At 37.0% G+C, this 26,134-nt stretch overlaps 1 protein-coding gene across 1 annotated transcript in view; it reads right to left on the reverse strand.

The window, feature by feature from the left end:
* LOC150110169 (uncharacterized) overlaps positions 1 to 26,134 on the reverse strand; it is a 321,469-nt gene that overhangs the window by 285,040 nt on the left and 10,295 nt on the right. The window contains exon 2 of the mRNA XM_090391567.1: positions 12,596 to 12,834. Within this exon, the coding sequence (XP_090247693.1) occupies positions 12,596 to 12,770 (175 nt within the window). The 5' untranslated portion in view covers positions 12,771 to 12,834. The remainder of the gene's footprint in view (positions 1 to 12,595; positions 12,835 to 26,134) is intronic.

Consider the following 26,134-nt stretch of genomic DNA (forward strand, 5'->3'; position numbering starts at 1 on the left):
CATGTTGGCTGGGTGTGGCCAATGAGAGAGCAGTTCCCACAGCGTGAATTAGGACAGTCTTTTGCAAGATGACCTTCTTCGTAGCATCTACTACATAATTTAATCATTCCTGGGTAGGTTATTGTACCAACATAGCCTTGGATGTCTAAAAAGTTGGGTACCATTTTTAACATTTTAATTTTTATGTGTACAATGCCATTTTCTACTGTGGGAAAATTCTTAAACACTAGCCTCTTAATGCTCAGAACCTGTCCATACTTTTAGAAGGCAGTTTGCAGATTATCATCAGTAATTTCTACTGGAAGTCTTCTAATTGTCATGGTTATTATGTTTGATCCGACGGAGTTGACAGAATAATTTTTCTGATCGTAATTTATTCCTTTATCAATCAATTTTTCTTTGGCTGACATGTTCCTAAGTGTGATTTCAAAACGTCCACATGCTTCATCCCAACAGTTCAAAGCCTTCATATTATTTAATCCTACTATTTCCGCGACATTTGACAACAAAATATCTTCGTCAACACGTTTTTCAAAATTAACTCGAGTGGAAAAATCCCGAATAATTTTTGATTGTGCCATAGTAAAAAGTAACTAGACACGGCAGAATATAATTCACGGTTCAAGATTATACACTTCAGAAAAAAAAGGTAAAGAGATTTCGACGCGTGAGAAGAAATATGACTGCACATATATAACTGGTAGTCAGGAACGAGGAACGATTGTGGGGTTCCAAACAACTTCACGTTCACACGGGCACAAAGAGCTATGGCAACGTTAAGCAGCCGCCATTAGTACGAACTTACTACACGTGGTTGCCAAACGAGTCAGAAAATACTAATGAACACAGTTCTGGTAATTTCAAGTATTGTTCACAATCGGCAGGCAGATTGGTGATGAAAATTTAATCTAACGAAGATACTATTAATGAAAATACTTACTTTAAGAAGAGCACGGATATCAAAGCTACTGCTACGCTTCATGCTATGATCTGACAGTTGTTTTTTACTAATTTGGGTGCACTGATTTCAAATATCAAACCCATTTTTCTCTATCACGTCAGGTTTTTCCTCTATGGCATTTTCTTTTTGCTAATTTGTAAGTTTTTGATAGTTTTAAGGAGGCAGTACTATTTAGAGGATCAAAAAAAATCGATTTTTTAATATTATTTTCTGAAAGTATGTACTTTTAGAAATCTGTTCCTAAATTTTTATCATGAATTCGAAAAATTATCGAAGATATAGCCTATTATCCAAAGCGGTGCGCAGATCAGAATCGGAGCGCTCACTGCTCTCGCTTGTTAGTAAACGAATAAATGCGTAAGAACCTGCAATGGCACGTACTGGCGCTTTGAATGCGAGAGAGAGAGGCCGATAACCGACCTAATACATTTAGGTGATGAAAAGTAGGCGATGACAACTGCCTAAAACAAATGAATGCTATATGTGTCATAATGGACAAAGAACGATTGAATAAATATTCTTGTAATTTTTAATGAATATTGTTAAGTAGTTATGTATCTAATTATCGGCCTCTCTCGCATTCAAAGCGCCAGTATGTGCCGTTGCAGGTTCTTATGCATTTATTCGTTTACTAACAAGCAAGAGTGGTGAGCACTCTGATTCTGATCTGTGCACCGCTTTGAATAATAGGCTATATCTTTGGGAATTTTTCTAATTATCTGATAAAAAGTTAGGAACAGATTTTTAAAAGTACATACTTTCAGAAAATAATATTAAAAAATCGATTTTTTTGATCCTCTAAATAGTACTGTCTCCTTAAAACTATCAAAAACTTACAAATTAACAAAAAGAAAATGCCATAGAGGAAAAACCTGACGTGACAGAGAAAAATGGGTTTGATATTTGAAATCAGCGCAACCAAATTAGTAAAAAGCAAGTCTCATATAAAAGTCAGCAAAAATTGTGTTGGGCTGTGTAATCTTAATGTATAAGGATAGATGGATGTATCTAGGTACTGACCTATCATTATTTCTGGAGGGGGCTGTGAAGATTTTCACAAAGTTAGTAAGAGCTAGCTTACTAACTTTGCAGAAATGGACTGATAGAGAATCTAGACCTGCAATGAACAGCATGGGAAGGCAACATTGGAGTAGCTTGCTCATTTCATAATAATGTTATGGTCAAGTTAAACAAAGAGAATGGATACAAAACAATACTTCTGGAATATGCTAATGCTTTGGACATGATACAACATGGAGAGCTGTTGCATAAGTTGGAGAATATGGGATTGGATTATCAAATATTAATTTGGATAAGAGGATGGTTGACTGATAAGTATCAGAAAGAAAGTAGTATATAGAAAGTGTGCGTCTGCAAGATTTAAGGCACCCGGTAGCAAATCCCCAGGGATCAGTCCTTGGTCTGTTGTTATTCAAGCTTTACATTAATGATATTGGGTAAAATCTGACAGAAGACATACAACTATTTGCTGATGAGGCAGGATAATCAGGAATGTGATTAATATGCAACATTTGTAGAATGATTTGAATAGGCTGGAATTGTGGGAATGTGAAAATGACTGTCAGGTGAATGCTAGAGATTGTAAGGTTATGCACCTTGTTGTAATGAGATATCCAATGGTATATTATATAGGTGGGATTATGTTAAAAGTAGTTGAAGTTCAGGGACCATGTAGCAAAGATTGCAAATGCATCTCAAGGAATAACTGCAATGATGAAACAAATGCCGATATACGAGGGTGGTCTGAAAAGTTTTTGGCCTAACAATGAAAAAACAAATTTATAATTTCAAAATTATTTTTATTTTTCAACATAATCTCCCTTAAGACTAAACATTTATTCCAGCGATGCTCCAGCGCATTTATCCCATCACTGTAGTGGTTCTCAGTAAGATCTGTAAAATACCCCTTGACAGCTGCAATCACCTCTTGATTCAAAGAAAACGCTAAGCAGCAAGGAAGAATTTTAGTTCTGGGAAGAGACATAAGTCTGAGAGAACCAAATCTGGGGAATAGGGTAGATGTTCCAACAATTCATAGTGCAGATCCCTTAATTTTCCCATTACCAAAACATTTGATTTTTTTGCCAAAAAAGATGCTTTTTTCTTCTGCAAACTGGTTCTTTTCTCATGAATCTTGTGGTCTAGTCTGGTTAAAAGATCAGAATAATATTCCCCGATTACTGTTTTACCCTTTTCAAGATAATAAACAAAATGCCTTTAACATCCCAAAACACCAGTACCATGACCTTTCCTGCTGATGGAACTGACTTTGTCTTCTTTAGCGCTGAACAACCAGCTTCTGTCCACTGTTTTGACTGCTGTTTGGATTCTGGTGTGTAATGGTGAATCCAAGTCTCATCCATAGTAATAAATAGATGCACAAAATCAGTTTTATTCTTGTTAAAAGGCTCTAAGCACTGTTCAGAGATTTTCATGCGAGTCCGTTTTTGATCTGCTGTGAGCAAGCGTGGCACCCATTTTGCGCAAAGCTTTTTTCATATGCAATTCTTCATGCAAAATATATCCTACACATTCTTTTCAAATGCCTATAGTCTCAGCAATTTCACACACTTTGACTTGCCAGTCATCCAATACCATATCGTGCACTTGATCAATGATTTCTGGTGTTAAGTTAAGGGGATAAAAATCCCTCATTGTTTTTCAGCCAGTAAGCGAAACTAAGATCGAAAACTACGATCTGTAACATTTCATGCCGATGAACTGTCGGCGTATCCAAGCGTAAGTGACCACTTGGTAGTGCCGCACCACGGTAACTCGTTGCAAAGGTGGAGCAAGCTCCCTCACTGTTCTTGATATTTTCTCATAATGTAAAAACACACAGCTCTTAGGAGATGTAGTACTGTTTTACATTATGAGGAGAGGTCACTACCCAGACCGGTTTCAACCTTTTTTGAGGTCTCATCAGTGAGTAGCTAGACCTAGAATATCAGAGTTTAAGTGAAAAGAACTTACATACTTTTGCTATACGACTGCTAGACAGGTGTGTCACTATATTATATTATAACATAGTATAACTAAGATGAAAAGCTAAACGGCTATTTTTTTCTGGCGAGGTTAATAAGTTAAGGGGATAAAAATCCCTCATTGTTTTTCAGCCAGTATGCGAAACTAAGATCGAAAACTACGATCTGTAACGTTTCATGCCGACGAACTGTCGGCGTATCCAAGCGTAAGTGAACACTTGGTAGTGCCACACCACGGCAACTCGTTGCAAAGGTGGAGCAAGATCCCATACTGTTCTTGATATTTTCTCAGCAATCGTATAGCAAAAGTATGTAAGTTCTTTTCACTTAAACTCTGATATTCTAGGTCTAGCTACTCACTGATGAGACCTCAAAAAAGGTTGAAGCTGGTCTGGGTAGTGACCTCTCCTCATATATTCTAGGTCTAGCTACTCACTGAGACCTCAAAAAAGGTTGAAACCGGTCTGGATAGTGACCTCTTCTCACAATGTAAAACAGTACTACATCTCCTAAGAGCTGTGTGTTTTTACATTATGAGAAAATATCAAGAACAGTGAGGGGGCTTGCTCCATCTTTGCAACGAGTTGCCGTGGTGTGGCACTACCAAGTGGTCACTTACGCTTGGATACGCCGACAGTTCGTCGGCATGAAACGTTACAGATCGTAGTTTTCGATCTTAGTTTCGCTTACTGGCTGAAAAACAATGAGGGATTTTTATCCCCTTAACTTATCAACCTCGCCAGAAAAAAATAGCCGTTTGGCTTTTCATCTTAGATTTCTGGTGTTGTTATGCTTTTTGGATGTCCTTCATGTGGATCATCTTCGGCCATGTTTAAACTCAGCAGCCCATTTCTTAATTGTCAAAAACAAAGGAGAAGAGTGCCCATAAACTTTTATGAACTTCGAATGAATTTCTTTTGGCATTAAACCTTTTTTTTTACAAAGAATTTTATAACTGCATGATACTCAATTTTATCCATTTCAAGGGATACAGACAATACTTTTGCTTCAGACAGTTGGATAAAACAAACTACTTGATAGAATAACTTGCAATTTCACACGGATGCATATGACAGATGTACCAACTTAGAAAAAAAAAAATCTCTTGCCGATAGTGTTGCCATCTATGATCAAGGCCGAGAACTTTTCAGCCCACCCTCGTATAAGGAAAAAGAAGTCATTTTGTCTCTTTAAAAGGAGTTGGTATGGCTCCATTGGTAGTAACTGGTCTATTATTTCAAGGCACTTCAAATACAGTGGTGGGAGGGGGTCAAAATTGATATTGAGATTTAAAGGTAGATTAGGACAGACTGAGAATGTGTGGACTGTAGACAGTAGCAAACAGAGAGTGGAGTAATATGATGGAGGCCTACAAATTTTTGAGTCATATGATGCCGTTAAATGGAATTTTCTATTTAATGGAGAAAACAGGACAAGAGAACATCTATGGAAGATGTTGGAAATTCCCCCCCCCCTTTACCATGAGTTGCCTCAGTTCTGAAGATACTTCAGGTGCAAACTTTGTTTGCTTACACTTGGATAAAGGATTAAACCAAAATTTAGTATAGTCTAACCAAGTGGGAAAAACTTCCAACATCTTTCTTTAAATCCAGAGTAATTTAATAATAAGGTGAGACACCTTTTGGCAACTCATACAGGTAAATATGACTTCTCCCTTGCTTCCACCTTAGTATCACCACCTCTGGGTATGGCTCCCACTGACGAGACCACAATAAAGGTCGAAACCGGTCTGGGTACTGGCCCTTCCCTTAATGCATAGCATTATACATGTTTGCAAGGACATGTGCTTTGCATTATGGGAGATACTAAGACAAGGAGTGATGAGAGCTTGGTCCACCTTTACCATGAGTTGCTTTAGTCCTGAAGATATTTCATGTGCAAACTGTTTGCTTATATTTGGATAAAGGATTAAACCAAATTTATTATAACATCTGTGGAAGTTGAGACCAGATGCAATCAAGAAAGGAGCAACAGATTTTTCTTCTCTTATTGAGAGAGAGAGAGAGTGTGTGTGTGTGTGCGTGCGTGCGTGCGCGCTTGGAATAACTTGCCTTTGGAGGTGATGAGTGTAGGTTCTCATCTTCCCTTTCAAGTTAGGCTCAATGACCTGTTAAGGCCAACTCTGCTTCTAGATGCATGATACCTTATGATAAGGTGATTAATCTAGCTGTATTGTCTGTTACAGCTGTAAAATTGAGTGTGTTCTTCTGACTGCTTTGCATGTTTTGCAAAATGAAAAACCCAAGTTTCCAAAATGGGAGGGGGAATCCTTTAGACAGGACATGTTGAATCCTGTCTTAGATAGGATTCAAACCCTCATCTTTTCTAGCCAAATGCTCCATCTATACTGATTGAACTCCAGAGGCTCTTTGAGTGCAGGTAGTGTAAATGAATGAAAAAAAGAAAAGATATAACTGTCATGGGTATTATGTAGCAATCTCTGGAGATCTCTGGTCATAACAATAATAAAAAAATTCATAGAAAAACAACTCTGCGTCCATGTCAATATTTGTGGTCCAAATACAAACATAAATGATGTGCATATACTCAGAGGATTCTAACAAACCTGTCACTTGTCGAAGAACATCATTTGGTAGAAAAGATCTGTACATGTGCATTCATCAGACATTTTGTAGCAGAGAACTGTAAAACTAGAATCCCCTGTTTACAATCTCATTCAAAATTTTCTTACTACACTTTCTTGCATTTATTTGCTGTGATTATCACTCTCCAAATTCTGATAAGCACTCTAACATATGTGAATATTTATCTCAGAAACTAGATTTTCTATAGTACAATTACCCAAATAATGAGGTCATCTTCTTTGGGGATTTCAATGTTCACAATTCAAACTGGCTTCCCTTCTCTAACTCTACTGAACAAAATGGAACAGATCCCAGAATATATGCTATTAGTAATGAATTAATGCAAACTGTCCTTCAACCAATCATCACGCTGGATCAGATAAATTTTGATCACTCAGCTTTTGGTGCAAATGTTCTATCCCATCTGTTTGTTGTTTTGAAAGCAGTTGGTAGGCACTTACACTTAATTACATAGGTAATTATGCTTGTAAATCGCAAAACACAGTCGACTTTCATTACAGCAAACTTACTGCTGTAATGAAAGTCAACTGTCTTTTAAGAAGTCAGTGAGTTTATAAGTGAGAGCACCCAGCTCTCACTTATAGCTCCTCAAAGCTGCCAACAAGGTAGCAGTCACACCCCAGTTAACTTTGTCAACACACAGGCAAAACTAAGTGAGAGCAGCCAGATATGGTGAATCAACTTCCAAGGTTGCAGGCAGCAGCATACATCGTTACTGATCTTGAGGCTGAAGATGAATGACATCAGCAAGGTTCGAGACTGGATTCCTAGGGGTCATGGACAGAACTTCCTTAATGGCCATAGTACTGCAATGCAGAAAACAAGAGGGGGAAACTACTGCATTCAACTTCCCCAGACCAACCACCATGTCAAACCCAACAAGAACAATGGCTCCTGAGTTCTCAGCATCCCTTAAATGGGATAAAGATCTCCAGCGAATCAATTGAAATAAGGAACATGGAATGTTAGGAGCATGTTTGAAGCTGGAAAGTTGAGAAATGTTATTGAAGAAACGAGAACATTAAAAATGCAACAACTCTGGCATGAGTTAAATAAGATGGCCAGGCTCAGGCAAATGCTGCTCCAACACATGACACTATATTACTCTGGAAGGAGTAATAATACTCACCGATGTAGAGTAGGAATATTAATAAGTAAAGAAACATCCAAAAGTGCACTCAACTTTATTCCATTTTTTGATAGGTTAATGCTCCTACAATTCAAGGGCCATGCAATCAACATGTTATACAAGCATATGAACCAACTACAGACAAGAATGATACATAAATTGACCTTTTCTATTCTCAACTGAAAGAACGTCTCAAAATGATAAAGAAACATGGTATCAACATCACCATGGGAGAGTATAGCACAAAAGTAGGGAAAGGAGCATCTGGAATCACAGTAGGACAGTTTGCACTGGGGATAAGAAAATATAGAGGAGATTGCTTAATGCAATTTTTTCAAGACCTAATAATTACAAATATGCGGTTTGAGCTTCCAAACAGAAGACTCTACACATGGAAATCTCCACAAGACGCAATAGTATAGTCAGAAACCAAATTAATTACATCTTAGTCAATCAATGTTTTAGAAGTAGTGTAAAGAGTGTAAATACCTATCCTATCCTATTGCTGACATTGGCTCAGAACATAATCCATTAGTAGTAGAACTCAAATTGACACTAAAGAAAATCCAGAAAACAAAAACAGATAAAAAAAACTAAATTTAAAAAACTTAAAGAACACAAAAATAGAAAAAGAACTTAATAGAAGTGATGATAAACTAGAAGTGAATGAATTATGAAAGACTCTAAAAGAAGAATTATTAAAAATAAGTACAGAAATACTGGGTTATAGTACATCTCACAAGCAGAAATGTAAAATCTCATGCGGCGAATCTTTGCTGAAATTCTCCGACACTGATTTTACAGAGATCGTAAATCATGTGGAAAAAACAAAATTGTTTATAACTGTAATTTAATATTAAATACTGATGTTAACTTGTAAAGGTAGCTGAATATAAAAGTGACACTGAATTGTACATGAGTTGTGAAACATGTAAAGGCCTAAATTGTACATAACGTTGGTTTACTGTTAAATTCCGATGCAAAATTGTAAAAGTAACTGAATGTTAAAGTATACGTGCATCGAGTTAAGAGGATTAGTCAGCATTATGTTGGCCACCTAAAAGTGAACAAAGGTGCTGAAGGTCACTCAGATGTGGAGATTTTGCCGCCAAACTGAAGGTCAAGGCAAGTGACGTCAGTATGTTTATGGAAAATCCGGGGATCTCCGACCCTAGGAGAGAGAACTTCGGATCGCATAAAAACATCTTGAGGACCTCAGGACACTCTCTCTCTCTCTCTCTCTCTTAGGTTTTTTTCTCTTGATGTTGTTTGTTGGCTTGCCCAAGGTTTTGCTGGAGCATGACTGCCCTAGGTATGGGGAACCTAGGAGAGGCAGTTTATTCTTCAGAAATGTGTAACAGAACGTGCCACGTGCGACCAGATACACAGTGCCCACAGTATATCCAGTACCGATGAAGAGCTAAGCTATGATTCCCAGGAAAGGACTATGGAAGGACGACTCTCAAGAGCAGATCAGTGAGAGCAGTACATAGGACGAAAGGAAGTAGTCAACAGAACTTTCAAGGTCAAGGCAAGTGCACACATTCCTACCAGTTTTGAAAACCATAAGTTTCAAAACTGGTAGGACTGTGCAATACTGCAAATTGTGTGTAGAGTCTATTGTACTAATGTTAAAAGTAATGCATAATGCATATGTATGTCCACTCAACGTAGCTCTGGTAAATTAGTTAAGTCACTATAAGAGAAAATAGAGCTGAGTGTTAGCTAGTATATACTAAGAAAGAATGTTTAGTAAACGATGTCATTTGTAACAGTCCATAAATGCCTAGATTTGTAAACAAGTTATTTAAGTATTATGAAATATAGGTCTAATTTGCCTAAGGTTTCAATTGTGAAGGTTACGATTTGAGCTCGTGATAGGCCTCAGAGAGCAAATGTTCATTTGTGTATTATATTGTAAAGTTTGTTTAAGGTTAAATAAACATGTTTTGTTTATATAAATTTATCGCCTGATCTTTGACCAATGCACTGTCTCGCAAAAAACAATCGAACCTGTGTGTGTCTAAGTAGAGTAATTGCCACGACTGAATAATTAAAGTTTATTTATTCAGTCGTGGCATTTATTTATCTATCCTATACATGTTATAACTAATCTTCTCATGCTTAACAATTAATTCAGGATGATGCAGTCAATAAATAATATAAATTTCACCTGAATTACATAGTGTGGGAGATAGTAACCTATAATGGTGAATTGCCTATTTCAAAAGTCTTTTTATTTGAGGCGATAGCACTTGTAGGAAGTTAAGGGATTACAAGCGGGGACTAAGTTAATTAGATTAGAGAGTAGTAGAGTGCACGTAACAGAAAATAACTGCATGTAGCACATGCTATAGAAAAGATATGATAGAATTGATATGATATAAGAAATTTGAGATAAACAAATTAAAGATAAGAGAAAAATATTACAAATAGCACAGTCGACATAAACAATATAATAGAAATAAATATAAAGAAATACTGGATGACTACTGAGATCTTATCCCTTATAGACCATTGCAGACTGCATAAAGATAAAGATACTACAAAATATAAATAGGTAATGGTCAAGATAAAATCTAAAATAAAAGAAGCCAAAGAAAACTGGATGAAAGTAAAATGTAATGAAATTGAGGATATACAAAAAAAAAAAAAAAAAAACATGACTTCATTCTTCACAAAAAAATGAAAGACTTCTCAGGATTGATGAAAAAATGATCCTATGCTATTTAGGACTAATGAAGCAGAGATAATCATAGAAACATCTAAATAAAGAACAAGTCTGGACTGAATACATTAAGGCGCTACTTTCTGTTAATAGACAAGACTTAAGAAATTTAAGGAATACACTCACTCACCTATCTTGAAGTCTGAAGTAGTAAAGATGATCAAATTATCAAGAAATGGTAAAGCGTGTAGACCTGATGAACTACTGGCAGAAATTATTGAACTAATCAATGACAGTTATGATAAAATTATTCAACAGAATTTATGATACTGGTAAACTACCCCATGACTGGATGAACTCTATCTTCATCGCATTGCCTGAAAAACCTAATACAAAAACTTGATGATTTTAGACTGATTAGCCAAGTGAGCCAGGTTCTCAAAATATTCCTAAAAATTATTCATAAGAGAATATACGAAAATTGTGATGATCTCATTCATTGGCACACCCAGGGAGGGAGCCAAGGAGCCCTGATCCCCAAAAAGAAAAAGGAAAAAAGGCTAGAAAATTTTCCAAAACTCTTTTCCTAATTAAAATTATTATTTTTTTTAATTTTTTATTTATTTATGTTGTGTCGCGTCTTCTATTTCTATACTACTTATGAATTAGCGGTCACATAAGGTGGGAATACTCTCGGGAATCACGGCCGTTGTGAACCCAAGGCAAACGAAGTAGTGCTTGGGCGATACTTTGTTTGCCCGAGCCAGGGTAGAGATCACGGATAATAACATGTATTGGCAGTCACTGCAGATGCTTAGTCATAGGTCGTATGCAATGTGTAATGTGTATTCTCAAATCGACTGCTCAACTTGGTCCCTCCCCCCAAGATTAAATCTTGAGTACTCGCCCCCCCCCCCTCCAAGATTAAATCCCGAGTGCACCACTGATCTCATTAGTGAAACTCAGTTTGGTTTCAGAAACAGCCAAGGAACAAGAGAATCATTAAAATCATCTACTGGGGCCAGACTACATCTGTCCTAACAGACAACACCAGGACAAGCAATATCAAAATTGAAAGAGGAGCGAGACAAGGATATGTACTATCTCCACTTCTGTTTAACATCTACTCAGAAGTCTTATTTCTCAAGGCCTCAGAAGGAAAAAGTAATCATAAACAGCCAATTAATAAATAATTTATGCTATGTAGATGATACTCTTTAATTCTGCATATATTCAAGATCTTCAACTACTCCTAGAATGTGTCAACAAAAACACAGAAATGGGCCTAAAAATTAACAGCAAAAAAACAAAACTTATGATAATAAGCAACATCCTTTCAATAACAGCTGAGTTAATTCCAAATGGAAATAAAATCGAACAAGTGAACAAATTCAAATACCTAGGATCCTGGCTAAATGATAATTCAGACTGTGAAATGGAGATAAGATCAAGAATTGAAATTGCAAGATACTCCTTTATCAACATGAAACCCATTTTATGTAACAATGACTTAAACATTGAAATTCGAGTATGAATGATGAAGTGTTACATAAGTTTACTGCATGGAGTTGAAACATGGACGTTAAAGGCAAATATAGTAAAAAAAAAACTGGAAGCCTTTGAAATGTGGATATTTAAGAAGGATGCTCAAGATCCCATGGACAGAAAAGGTGAAGAATGAAGAAGTACTGAGAAGAATAAATAAAAATCGAGAATTAATCAATACTGTGAAAAGAAGAAAAATTGCCTACTTAGGACATCTAATGAGAAACCATAAATATAACATTCTCCAGGTAATACTAGAAGGTAAAATCAGCAGAAAGAGAAAACCTGGAATAAGAAAAATATCATGGCTAGACAATATAAAAAAACTTGACTAAACTGAACACAGAGCTCTTAATCAGAGCCAATAAAGACAGAAGAAAATTGGCAAAAGCGGTCAGTGAACTCCATTAGGAAATAGAACTTAAAGATATTTTACCTCCTTCTAAATAGATATATTTAATTTATCTGAGCTTTTGCCATTAAGTGATAGTCAATGCTGAAATACTGATAGTTTAGTTCCCATTTATCTGCAATTTTAAATCAAAATTTTAGAGGCAACATGAAACACAACTGTTTATTGTTAATTATTAATTTGCTTATTCTTTCAGATCATAAAATAAATAAATCAGTATTAACAAAATCTATTAAATAATATTTTACTTATTGAAGGTGATAAAACATCACCACTGAAGAACACCAGAGGATCCAAATAACTAAAACTCTTGATAGCTGTGCAAAAGCGGGCAGCACCTCCAAGGGGTTCCCTTGTTCGAGGTTCAACGTTATAGCAATCATTGAAATGAAGTATAGTGATTTCTTCCACTTGACCTAGCATGTTCTCTTCTGGGTTTAATAAAAATCCAGATTACTAAGTGACTACCAATGCTTTAAGTGGATATCTAATAATAAAAGAAATATTATTGATGCATGATCTAATTTTACACATATAACTGTGAATATACATATATTAGCATATTATTATACATATTATGAAAAGATCAACAATCACTTCTAACAATACATACACAGCAGAACCTGGATTTTAGGGGAAAGTTTAATCCCGGTGATTACAATTTCTATTGAAATCCAGGATTGAGATCTCTGACTAGCATGCATACTCATTTGTGAAATATAAAATGATAATGGAAATTATTCCATAAGCATCATTGAAATTTGATATTTATAATCCTTAAAAAAATCTGTCAAACCATAGTCGTTTCAGAAGGCCATTTGAAGGGACACAAAAGGCCAAGAAAAGTTACTAATATTATTTCTGGGTCTCCATGGAGTCAGAATACTCACTATAACATAGCTCAACTCTCAAAAAACCACAATACATATCATACCTTTCCCAAACATTTGGTGTTGGAAGTTTCACTTTCTTACATGATTCTTACAGAGTTCCCAAAGATGATTTCTTTCTCCCACTACCTATTACATTGTGCAGTCACTCCTATATCTATCCAACAGGCTCCTTTCACAAATTTGTGACACTAATATATCACCCACTTCTTGTATCTGTCAAACTCTAGAGTACATTTATTTACTCCATTCTCATGCTCAACATTCCTAAGAACTGAAAGAGTCACCTCTGTACTCTAACATTTCCTTATCATACAGATATCCAGGTGTAGATTGATTAGTGCCTTACACCTTAGAATAATCTCTTTCCCCATCCCAACTTGTCAATGTCCTTCTCATTACAGCAATGATTTTCTGAGTAACCTTTACAACATTTAACCTGGACTAGCATCCTATCCTATAACAAGATCACATTTTATTCTGGTTGACTAAGCAAATAACAAAATAAGATTAGTCGATGAGAACTTCCTGACATTGTCCTCTTCAATTTAGCATCATCACCATCATAAAACCGATTACAGATCCAGTTTTGATCTGTTCCAGTCTCATTTTTAATCTAACAGCCTTTTTATAGGCCTATCCGGTCTTCTCTTCCAGTTTGCTTTATAGTTTATTAATTGTTAGGATAGTGAGTGTTGGCCATTTGGTATACATGTTCTATCCAGTTTTGTTCATTTTTCTTCAATTGATTTTATTTTTAGTTCTTTTAAAATATCATCATTTCTTCTTTTTTGGTCTAATCATTTATATTCTGCAGTTCTTTTCATGAATCTCATTTCATTCATTTTTATTCTTTGTTCATCTTGCTTTGCTTACATTATATGGTAGCAAATTTCGCTACCATATAATGTATGTACTGCTAAAGTACTATAAAGTTTAAACAAGTTTCCTTTCATACAAGATTACAAATGAGAGTTCTATTTATCAGGCTTATAACCTGATAAATAGAACTTTGATGTGGAATAAATAATATTCCACATCAAAGATAAGTATTTATCTGTTCTATTATTAATCACTATTTGACTTCAAATTGGAGTTTATCCAAAAAATGCCACTTTTTTAATTCTGTCAATAGATATTTTCAATCCAACCATTTCTACTCTAATATTTAAATTATATATTACTCTTTGTAAATTCTTTTCCTTATCTGATATAATCACCTGATCATCTGTAAATAATAACAATTATTATTATTATCTGACCTCCATGGAGTCAGAGACTCATTGTGGGAGGTACACACTTCAACACACAACCCTCATCCAACCGTGCCTTAAACTGATTCAATGTGTCTACATTTACACACACACACACACAGGCAATGAATTCCATTCGCCAACCAATCTCCATGCAAAGAATCTTCTCTTCACTCCTCTGCTCACACCCTCCATATACAATTTCAAGTGAATGGCCTCTTGTTCTACAGCCCTCCCACCTCTCATTCTCTATGTAAACCTGATAATAACAACCCCTAACCAGCTTATACAGGGTGTTCGGGATAAATTTGACAGTTTCGTAAGGAAAAAGAAAATCTTCTTTGTATCTATTAAATTTAATGAATTGACAAAAAAACATTACAGGCAGAGTTAATTACAATACTATCAACAAGATTTACTCAAAATAACCACCATTAGCATCGATCACAGCTTCAATTCTACTTCGGAACCTCGAACAAGCTGATGCTACAGTCTCCCTGGGAAGGGCCGCAAAAACTGTTTTAATTTTATCCATTAACTGGGCTTTTGTATTACTGGAAGTGCGATTGGTGTCTTTTTCAACTGCGCCCCATACAAAATAATCCATGGGGTTAAGGTCTGGGGAGTTTGGAGGCCAAACATTTGGACTGGTGAAGTCGTAGAAATTTTCAGACAACCATTTTTGACTTTTCCCAGAGGTGTGGCAAGGGGCCGAATCCTGCTGCCATACATACGGCCTACCATTGGCTACCCTTGTTATCCAGGGCTTGACTACAGTTAGCAACTCCACGAACAAAGCCCGAATTCCAATGCCAGGGTTCTTCAACACCTGTTCCTGCAGATTTGCGAGGAATTCTGCTGTACGAACGCAATCAGATCGTCTGCTAGGGATCTTTCTTCTTGCTACATCCTCGTAGTCACCATTGCAAGTCTCTAGTTCATGCCTGATTGTTTTTACTGTATTCAGGGAGCATTGGGCAGCAGTCGTAATATCCTTATTTTGATGGCGGGCACGAATCATCATGATACAAGTTATTCTCTTCCATGATTCAGGTGGGTTCCAGCTATCCATCCTTTCTGACATCTTGTATATGAATGAAGAAGGGTCCAAACTTTTAAATGAAGAGAAGTGTGTGTTAATACATGTAACTTACGGAAAAATATAATTAATTATAAATATGTCAAATTTATCCCGAACACCCTGTATATCTCGATCATATCCTCCCTACCACTCCCCTCCTATTCATGATGCTATCACCAACTCAATGCACCAACAGACCACAACCACACCAATGCCATCTACTGCCGACCACCACCACTGGTATTTCCACAGACAATCACAAACATCCATGCCCACGGCAGGATTTGAACCTGCAGCCTTTTGGCTAGGGAGCAGATACGCTAACCATTTGGCTAGCCAGGCTGGCCGAGTGGTTAGCGTAATACCTTACAATTTGCAACATTGAACTGACAGTTCCACTTACCTGCCCATTCATGCAATTTATTCAAGTCCTCTTGTAAGGCCATAACATCTGCTTGACTCTGAATTGCTCTATCCAGTTTTGCATCATCTGCAAACAGCTGCATATCACTAGTTAAATTCATCCCAATATCATTAATATACAAACTGAACAACAAAGGTTCCAAAACTGACCCCTGCGGCACATCACTAGTGACCTTATCATTTAGGGATAATGTACTCCCCAACTTTTCTTTGCCAACTCCGTACTGCAATTGGATGAACAATGGTATGCTCCACCCTTCTGTTGGAAAAGGTCTAAGTTCGATTCTTGTCGTGACAGGAGGAATCTTTATATTGGTTTTTTTTTTTTTCAATTGAAGGTGAATTAGCCAATCTCATACAGAGATAGCAGGGTTTTTCTCCCGGAAACTCAGGTTTTTCATCCCGCATACACGCAAATCGGCCTTCAGGATACATGCAATTTACAGACAAAAAATACTAGTGGTGGGGAGCAAGAGATGGCATTAGTGCAGATGATGGAGACAAATGGAAGTGGCAGAGATGGAGAGCTGTGGAGTAGATGTCCTTCGATGAGTCTTTGGACTCCTTGGAGGTGTCAAAAAATAATAATAAAAATATCCCTATGAATTGATCACTGAATAACTCAACAATGTCTTCTGCAGCAATTAGCATTCTACCATTCTTATCCATTATCATCGACTTACCATAGTCATTCTTCCTTCTACTTGCCACATACCTCAAAAATTCTCTAGGGTTTTCTTTGCCTGATTTGCCAATTTCTGCTCATACTCCACTTTTGTTTTCCTTACTATGTGAGTCACTCTCCTGACTTGTTCTTTATACTCTTCATATAAATTGTTATTACCATTATTCTTCTTCTATTACCTCCAAAAGTACCTTCTTCCACATTTCATGTTTAAGCCCCTCATTCATTCATTTTACACCTTATTCAGCCTTCTGGCCTTTGGAATACATTCACACATTGACACCGTTATGTATTTCTTTGTCAGTTCCCATGCAGCATCTGTTTCCTTGCCACTCAACTACTCATTCCATGCTATGGCTATAAGCTGTCTCCTAAGCTTGTGATAATCACCAGCCTTGTACTTTTCACATATATCCTTTCCACACAGAAGTCTGCATATGGCTAGCCACAGCCCATGTGATCACTTCATGATCACTCTCACCAACTGGAGAAAAGTGTGAAATTTCACTCACAATTACATCCGCTGATAAAATGATCAGACCTCAATCTCAATGCTCAAGAACAAGAAATTCATTTTCTTTATTTCCCAAATGCTATCTCTTTATTCCAGTCTATACTGTTATAATTAAAGTTGCCCATAATAATTACATTTCCTTTGTTCACTAATCCAAGTTGTTCATACATTTCTTCATCACCATCCTTCACATTTCCTGCCCTATACCAACATTCAACTAAATATGTCTTCCTGTCATCCACCAGCACCTTGCACCACACTGCCTCATGACCACTGTCACTATTTCCCCTCTTTCATGTCAACCTTCTGTAGGCATAATTCCCCTGCTATCATCAGAACTCCTCCTCCTTTCTATCCTCGTGAAAAATACTATATCCTTCCATTTCTATTCTCATTAGGATATCATCTTCATTTAATCATGTTTCACTTATTCCAATGATTTGGGGGCAAATAAACTCAGCATGCTTATTTTATTATTACAGGAAATTGCTATATCTGGGTTATGTAAAGTATTCCCTTGTATTAGTATTTCATTAATATATATTACTATTACTATTATTACGGGCAACTCCAGGGAGTCATTAGACTCATCGAGGGAGGCCCCAAATCATATTCATCACAACTATCTGACATTCATACAGTATCTATCATACCTCGCCTTAAATTCATTCACTGTCACAGCATCCACTACAGACTCAGGGAGCGCATTCCACTCATTCACTACTCTAAAAGTAAAGAACCCAGCTCTAACACCTTTACTAACCACACTTTTGCCCAGTTTCCATGGATGTCCCCTAGTCCTCCCACAACTAGCCCTGTTCTCAAAAATATCTTCTGAATTAATTTTATAGAAACCCTTCAGTAATTTGAATGTCTCAATCATATCTCCCCTCCTCCGCCAATATATATATATATATTATATATATTATATTATAATATATATAATATATTATATATATTATATATATTATATATTATATATATAATATATTTAATATATATGTATATATATATATACATATATATTAAAGTGCTGGAAACAGAGGACATTCCTGTCTTACACCTTCGTTTATAGATTGTGTTTCAAATCTTTTTTCATTTATTTTGATTTTTATTTAATTATCTTTATATATAATCAACATTGCCTGTAATGAAATATTACATATATTTATTTTTTGTAAAATATCAATTTTACAAAAAAACTATATTCTACATATTTAATTCGGATTAGTTTCAGAATTAAATCCCCTCCCCCTTTTTTTTAATCAGGCAAACAAGTCAATACTCCTCTCAAACCTTCAATTATATTGATGCTATAGATTAAACATGGGTGGTCCTGAACAGAGCATTGCTACACCCCCCCCCACCACCACCACCATTTATCACATTTCTCTTCTGGGACATTGCATTCTCATACCTAACTGACTTTGGTTTGTCAAACATCCCTGTAACCAGGCTACAAAATAACTATCCACCTCTATCCTACTTTTAACAATAGTTTGTCATGTGGTATTCTAACAAATGGCTTTAAAAAAATCAAGAAAATTACTGTTTTTATAATTATCCTATTATAAAATGCAACCAAGTTACTAAAACAATACCTAACAAACCCTTGTTTCTTTCTAGAAAGTTGGCTACTCTTGTCAATCAAAGTTTGCATTCTCTCTCTCTCTCTCCCACCAGCATCTCTAACACCTTCAACACCACATCTGATAAAACTTTCTACCTACATCTGATACATAAAGTTTACTATAGTTTGACACTGTTGAATTTAATTTTTTTTTTCTTTATGCCACGGTATGTTTTTTTCCTCCTTCCACTCATCTAAAACAGACTTATTAACTTTACTTAAAAGTTTACTTAAAATTTCAAAAGCTTTAGGGTTAAAGTCAAACTGCACTAACTCTGCTTGGGGTAGACGGAATTCAATAAAACTTGATAATTAGGATGTACAAAAGTCCATGCATTTCAATTTTGAGTTGTTCAATTATATCATTTTTATTGATAAAATGATCAACTAATAGTAATAATTTGACACTGGCTGTGTGGAATTTAAAGGAATTGTGAAGGAATATTTGTTAGCAGCAATAGCAAGCTGTATTCCACAAGTGAAGAACAGGACACAATTTGGTGTAAAGTAGATGACAAACAATATTAAACAGGAACTGCATATCAAAAATAGGCTATGGAAGAGATATAAGGAGACAGGTGAAGAGCAGATGCATGAAAAATATAAGACAGAGATCAGGAGAGTGACTAGTATGGTAAGGAAGGCAAAACTGGAATATGAGAAGAGATTGGCCCTACGATCCAAAGAAAATCCTAGGGAATTTTTTACGTATGTAGCCAAGAGGAGAAATGATTGTGGAAGAATGACATTGTGGAATAAAAATGGGAATAGAGTGACTGATGCAGAGGACATAGTAGAATTGTTCAATGAACACTTTATTGGAGTATTTCATCCTGGAGGAGTCAGTTTTAATACCAGAGGGATAGGGCAGGTTCAAGGTTTAGAGGTACAGGAGGAGAGTGTGTTCCAAATACTGAGTATTCTGGATTTCAGTAAAGCTGTGGGACTGGATGGTATTTCACCATGAATTTTGAGAGAATGCGCTAAAGAAATAACAGTTCCTTTGACCTGGCTTTTCAATGAAAGTCTGGCTACGGGAAAGGTGCCCAGGGAATGGAAGGAAGGTAAGATAGTGCCATTGCATCAGGGTGGTAGCAGACTGGTAGTGTCTAATTATAGGCCAGTTTGTGTGTCATCAGTAGTTGTTAAGATCTTGGAGAAATTAGTGAGAGACCATATACAGCATTGGACAGATGAGAGTAATGTTATCTGTGAGAGTCAACATGAATTTGTGAAGGGGCACTCTGGTTTTAGTAATAAACTAGCCTTTTATAATAAAGTTACAAGAGCAGTAGATGGGAGAAAGGCATATACTGCCATTTTCTTGGATTTAGCAAAGGCATTTCAGAAGATGCCACATAATAAGCTGATATTTAAGTTATAGCACATGGGTTTGGATGTCAGGTTGATCAACTGGATTCAGGATTAGAGGTACAGGAGGAGAGTGTGTTCCAAATACTGAGTATTCTGGATTTCAGTAAAGCTGTGGGACTGGATGGTATTTCACTATGAATTTTGAGAGAATGCGCTAAAGAAATTACAGCTTCTTTGACCTGGCTGTCCAATAGGTATCAGAGAGTTCTGTATGGTGGGGCAGTTTCAAGGAGGAAAAAAGTTATAAGTGGGGTTCCACAGGGCTCAGTACCGGGACCTATATTGTTTAATCTTTATATCAATGACATTGTCAGTGGATTGCAGGGGGATATTCAGTTGTTTGTGGATGATGTAAAGCTGGGAAGGGTTATTAGTAATAGTTCAGATGTGGCAGCCCTGAAGAGGATTTGAATAAGCTAGACAGACAGGCAAATGAATGGTGGTATCAGTTTAATGCAGCAAAATGTAAGGTCTTGAGGTTTGGGACACATCAATGGGATGCTGCATACTCTATTGAAGGAACTTTACTAGAGGAAGCAGGGGAAACAAGAGATCTGGGGTTGATGATTGATAAAAACCTGAAATTCATGGGACATATTGCAAAGGTGGTGAAGGTAACACAGAGGATTGCTGCAATAATGAGGACATTGACCTGCAAAGATAAAAAAGTTATCATTCTGTTGTATAAGACCCTGATCAGACCACGCTTAGACTATTATTTTCAGATTTGGTCCCCAGGATTTGAAGAGGATAAATTAACTATGGAAAGGGTACAAAGGTGGATAACAAAGATGGTTTCAGGACTGTACAATGTTATGAGGATTGGCTGAGGGAATGTGGACTGAAGAGTTTGGTGGATAAAAGAAGGACAGGTGATATGATTGAGACTTTTAAACTGTTGAGAGGTGGTTACTTCTTCCTCCTTGAAACTGCCCCACCATACAGAACTCTCTGATACCTATTGGACAGCCAATCCTGAATCCAGTTGACCAACGTGACATCCAAACCCATGTGCTGTAACTTAAATATCAGCTTATTATGTAGCATCTTCTGAAATGCCTTTGCTAAATCCAAGAAAATGGCAGTATATGCCTTTCTCCCATCTACTGCTCTTGTAACTTTATTATAAAAGGCTAGCTTATTACTAAAACCAGAGTGCCCCTTCACAAATTCATGTTGACTCTCACAGATAACATTACTCTCATCTGTCCAATGTTGTATATGGTCTCTCACTAATTTCTCCAAGATCTTAACAACTACTGATGACACACAAACTGGCCTATAATTAGACACTACCAGTCTGCTACCACCCTGATGCAATGGCACTATCTTACCTTCCTTCCATTCCCTGGGCACCTTTCCTGTAGCCAGACTTTCATTGAAAAGCCAGGTCAAAGGAGCTGTTATTTCTTTAGTGCATTCTCTCAAAATTCATGGTGAAATACCATCCAGTCCCACAGCTTTACTGAAATCCAGAATACTCAGTATTTGGAACACACCCTCCTCCTGTACTTCTAAACCTTGAACCTGCCCTATTCCTCTAGCATTAAAACTGACTCCTCCAGGATGAAATACTCCAATAAAGTGTTCATTGAACAATTCTACTATGTCCTCTGCATCAGTCACTGGGGAGTTCTTTTGCTTGGTTGAACAGAGGGAAGGAGTGATGACAAGGGGGGGGGGGCATCTCTGGAAGTTACGAAAGGAAACTGTGAGAAAGAGGGTGAGGAGTGGTTTCTTTGCATGGAGGGTGGTTGAACCATGGAATGCATTGCCTGATAGAGTGGTGAGAGTGAGAGCGGTCAATGAGTTTAAGGAGTGGTATGATAGACTATGTGTTTCCTAGGAGGGGCCTCCCACAATGAATCTTGATAGACTGTGTTTCCTAGGAAGGACCTCCTGCGATGAGTCTTTTGACTTCATCGAGGCCTGAATAATAATAATAATTTTAAATGTAAGGTATATGAATTTTATATTCGTCCCAAACAGGGCCAATATGTGTAAATGGTGAGGAAACAGGAGAATTCCTGGTGGAGAGAGGAGTTAGACAAGGATGCAAGTTATTACCATTATTGTTTAACCTTTATAGTGAACAGATGCTTAGAGAGGCACTTGAGGATGTAGAAAAAGGAATAAAAATAAATGGAAGAATCATTAATAACTTAAGATATGCGGATGTAGTAGTGATGATGGCAGAAAGTGAAAATGGATTACAACAAATTGTTCAAAGAATTGAAAACTCTTGTAAAGAATAAGGACTAAGGATTAACACAAAGAAGACCAAGATAATAATAATGGGGAAAAAAATAGGAGATAATGTAAAGATAAGATGTGGAAGAAAGATTTTAGAAGTGGAAAGATTTCAATATTTAGGTAGCTGGATCTCAGAGAAAGGAACTTCAGAGTTGGACATTAGGAATAGAATAGGCAAAGTTAAATCGGCATTTATGGAAATGAAAAGAATTTTAATAAACAAGAATATTAAAATAGGTGTTAGAGTTGGAATAGTTAAAGCAACAGTCTGGAGAATTGCAAGTTATGGAAGTGAGTCATGGACACTTAGAAAGAGAGATATGGAAAGAATTAATGCATTGAAAATGCAGTGTTATAGAAAAATGGAAAAGATTAGCTATATAGAGAGAACATCAAATCAAGAAGTTTTAAGAAGTGTTGGGATGGAAAGAACACTGCTCAAGAATATTATGCACAGAAAGACCAGATTTACAGAACATCTTCTGAGAGGTTCTTCAGGACACCTGACAAGAACTATATTACAAGGAAAAGTTGAGAGGAAGAGAAGGCGTGGAAGACCAACTAGAGAGTGGTTCAATGACATAGTGGAATGGACTGGTTTAAGAATGACGGAGGCGACAGACAGAGAGAAATGGAGAAGAGCTGCTCATCAGCTGCAATCCTCTTGCTAGAGGAGGCTACTGGATGACGACGACGATATGAATTTTGGTTTCAATCAGTCCATTTGTAGTGTCAAAGTTAAAAGAAAATTATATCATGAGTGCATCACTTGTGACACACTCATCAGACTTTAAGAAAAATTACCACCACATGAAGAGTTATTTAAATAACATAAATCTGTCAAAGATAACATAACAATTTGCAAAAATAATGGAAATAACAACAATCAAAAATTCAATTCTGAAGTATCCCATCATATCTAGAAGGTTCACTATTATGGATTTTCATGTGACATTCATGATGCATAGTAGGAAAGATAAGATGGTGAGGTACTAATCTCTTCCATCTCACAGTTAGTATCCTATGTCTGTAATTATCAGCGTTTATGTTTGCCTGTTCTGAGGATAGAAAAACTTAATTTTTATTATTATTACATGACACATCCAGGGAGTCCAATGACTCGTCAAGGGAGGGCATCTACTCTACAACTCTCTGCCTTCACCACTCAATTCACCAACCAACTACAATGAATCGCAACTACAATCATCTACACCAATGCCATCTACTGCCTACCACCACTAGTATTTTCACAGGCAATCGCAAACATCCATGCCCATGGCAGGATTCGAACCCGCAGCCTTTTGGCTGGAGAGCAGATACACTAACCACTCGGCCAACCAGGCCTCCACCTCCATATGAGACTGACTAACTCACAATCTGACTGAAAATAGATAAAGGTTCCTCTAATCATAGGATTCAAACTTCGGTCTTTCTGATCAAAGGGCTCATTTACAACAAATGGACTGTGGTGGCTCATTTTGAAGTGTACTATATGTAAATATTATTATTATAATTCAGGTCTCCATGGAGTCACAAGACTGATTGTGAGAGGCCATCCTAGAAAACACAAGACTGTCATACCAATCCTTGAACTCACTAACCATTTGTGCTCTCACGACTCTATCAGGCAATGCATTTCATGGTTCAACCACCCTCCATGTAAAGAAAAAAGTCCTCACCCTCTTGCTCATTGCTTCCTTTCATAACTTTCAGGGATAGCCCTTGTCCTCGCTCCTTCCCCTGTTGCACGAAATGAAAGAACTTCTCCGGTGTCAATCTCTCAACAGTTTAAAGTTTCAATCATATCACCTCTCTTTCTTCTATCTACCAAACTATGCAGTCCACATTCCCTCAGCCTGTCTTCATAACTTCCATTGCACAGTCCTGATACCATCTCTGCACCCTTTCCACAGTTAATTTATCCTCTTCTAATCCTGGGGACCATATATAAGAACAACAGTCAAAGTGTGGTTGGATCAGTGCTTTATAAAATGGAATGAAACCTCTTATCTCTGCTGATCAGCATCCTTCACAGTAATGCAAGAATTCTCTGGGTTACCTTCACCACCTTAGCAATATGTTCCCTGATTTCAGGTTTCTATCAATCATCACCCCAGATCCTTTGCCTTCCTAACTTCCTCTAGTACAGTTCCTTCAACACAGTATACAGCCTCCCATCAATGTATCCCAAATTTCAAGACTTTACATTTAGCAGCATTAAACTGACATTCCCATTCATTCTCCACCTGTCCAGTTTATTCAAATCCTCTTGCAGGACTACCACATCTACACTATTAATAATAACCCTTCCTAGCTTTGCATTATCTGCAAACAACTGAATATCCCCCCCCCCAGCAATCCACTGACAATGTCACTGATATAAGGGTTAAGCAATACCGGTCCTAGTAGTGAGCCTTCTGGGGCCCCCACTTGTAACCTGCTTCCTTGATATTGCCCCACCATACCCGACTCTCGTATACCTATCAGACAGCCAATACTGAATCCAGTTCACTAACCTGACATCTAAACCCATGAGCTGCAACTTAAATATCAGCTTATCATGTGGTATCGTGTCAAATGACCTTGTAAAATACAACAAAATGACAGACTATTCCTTTCCCTCATCAACCGCTCCTGCCACTTTATTATAAAAGGCAATTACTGTATAAGGCGATACTTTTTTTCTAAAATTTTTAGACCCAAAAATTGGGGGTCGTTTTATACACGAGAGGTAACCAGTTGAGAGACCTGCAGTTGCCGTGGCGAAACTGTCGGTACCTTGTCTCTGCCAATCCCTAGCCTCTGTTAACTCTGTCGATTGACGTCATTAATGGCTGATTCTGAATAAACCAATCAGAACTCTGAGAGCATTCATACGTCTGCAACTTGTTGGCGGGGGTAAGTTAATGCATTAACAATATTTTGAGCACTAGCCCATAAAACTGCCAGAAAAAAAAAAAAAAAAACGATTAGTCATATTCTTCAAAATTCAAGTTAAATTAAAAGTTATCAATTATACAAAAGAACATGGAAATAAAGCTACAGAGAGACAGTTTGGACCTCCTCCCACTGAGTGTATGAAAGTTTATATTTTTCACTTGGTTAGAATATAATAAATTTAGTTTAATCCTTTATCCAAGTATGAGCAAACAAAGTTTGCGCCTGAAGGTATCTTCAGGACTGAGGTAAGGTGGTGCAACACCAGGCCGACTCCTTGCAAAGGTGGAGCAAGCTAACATCACTCCTATCTCAGAATCTCCCATAATGCAAAACACATCCCCTTGTGGATATGTCTAATGTCATGCATTAAGGGAAGGGCCACTGCCCAGACTAGTTTCGACATTTATTGAGGTCTCTTCAGTGGGAGCCAGGCACAAGTGGAGATACCAGCCAGAAGCATTAGCAAGGTCATCTCTATCTACAGGAGTTGCCAAATGGTGTGCCACCTTTTTAATAAATTACTCTGGATTTAGAGAAAGATGTTGAAAGTTTATATTTTTCACTCGACTAGAATATAATAAATTTAGTTTAATCTTTATCCAAGTGTGAGCAAACAAAGTTTGCACCTGAAAGTATCTTTAGGACTGGGATAAGGTGGTGCAACACCAGGACGACTCCTTGCAAAGGTGGAGCAAAGTACTGAAGAGACCTCAATAAAGGTCGAAACTAGTCTGAGTAGTGGCC

This window comes from Typopeltis vanoorti, chromosome 1, assembly GCF_054136105.1.
Source record: "Typopeltis vanoorti isolate ZY-2024b chromosome 1, IOZ_Tvanoo_1.0, whole genome shotgun sequence".
NCBI lineage: Eukaryota > Metazoa > Arthropoda > Arachnida > Uropygi > Thelyphonidae > Typopeltis > Typopeltis vanoorti.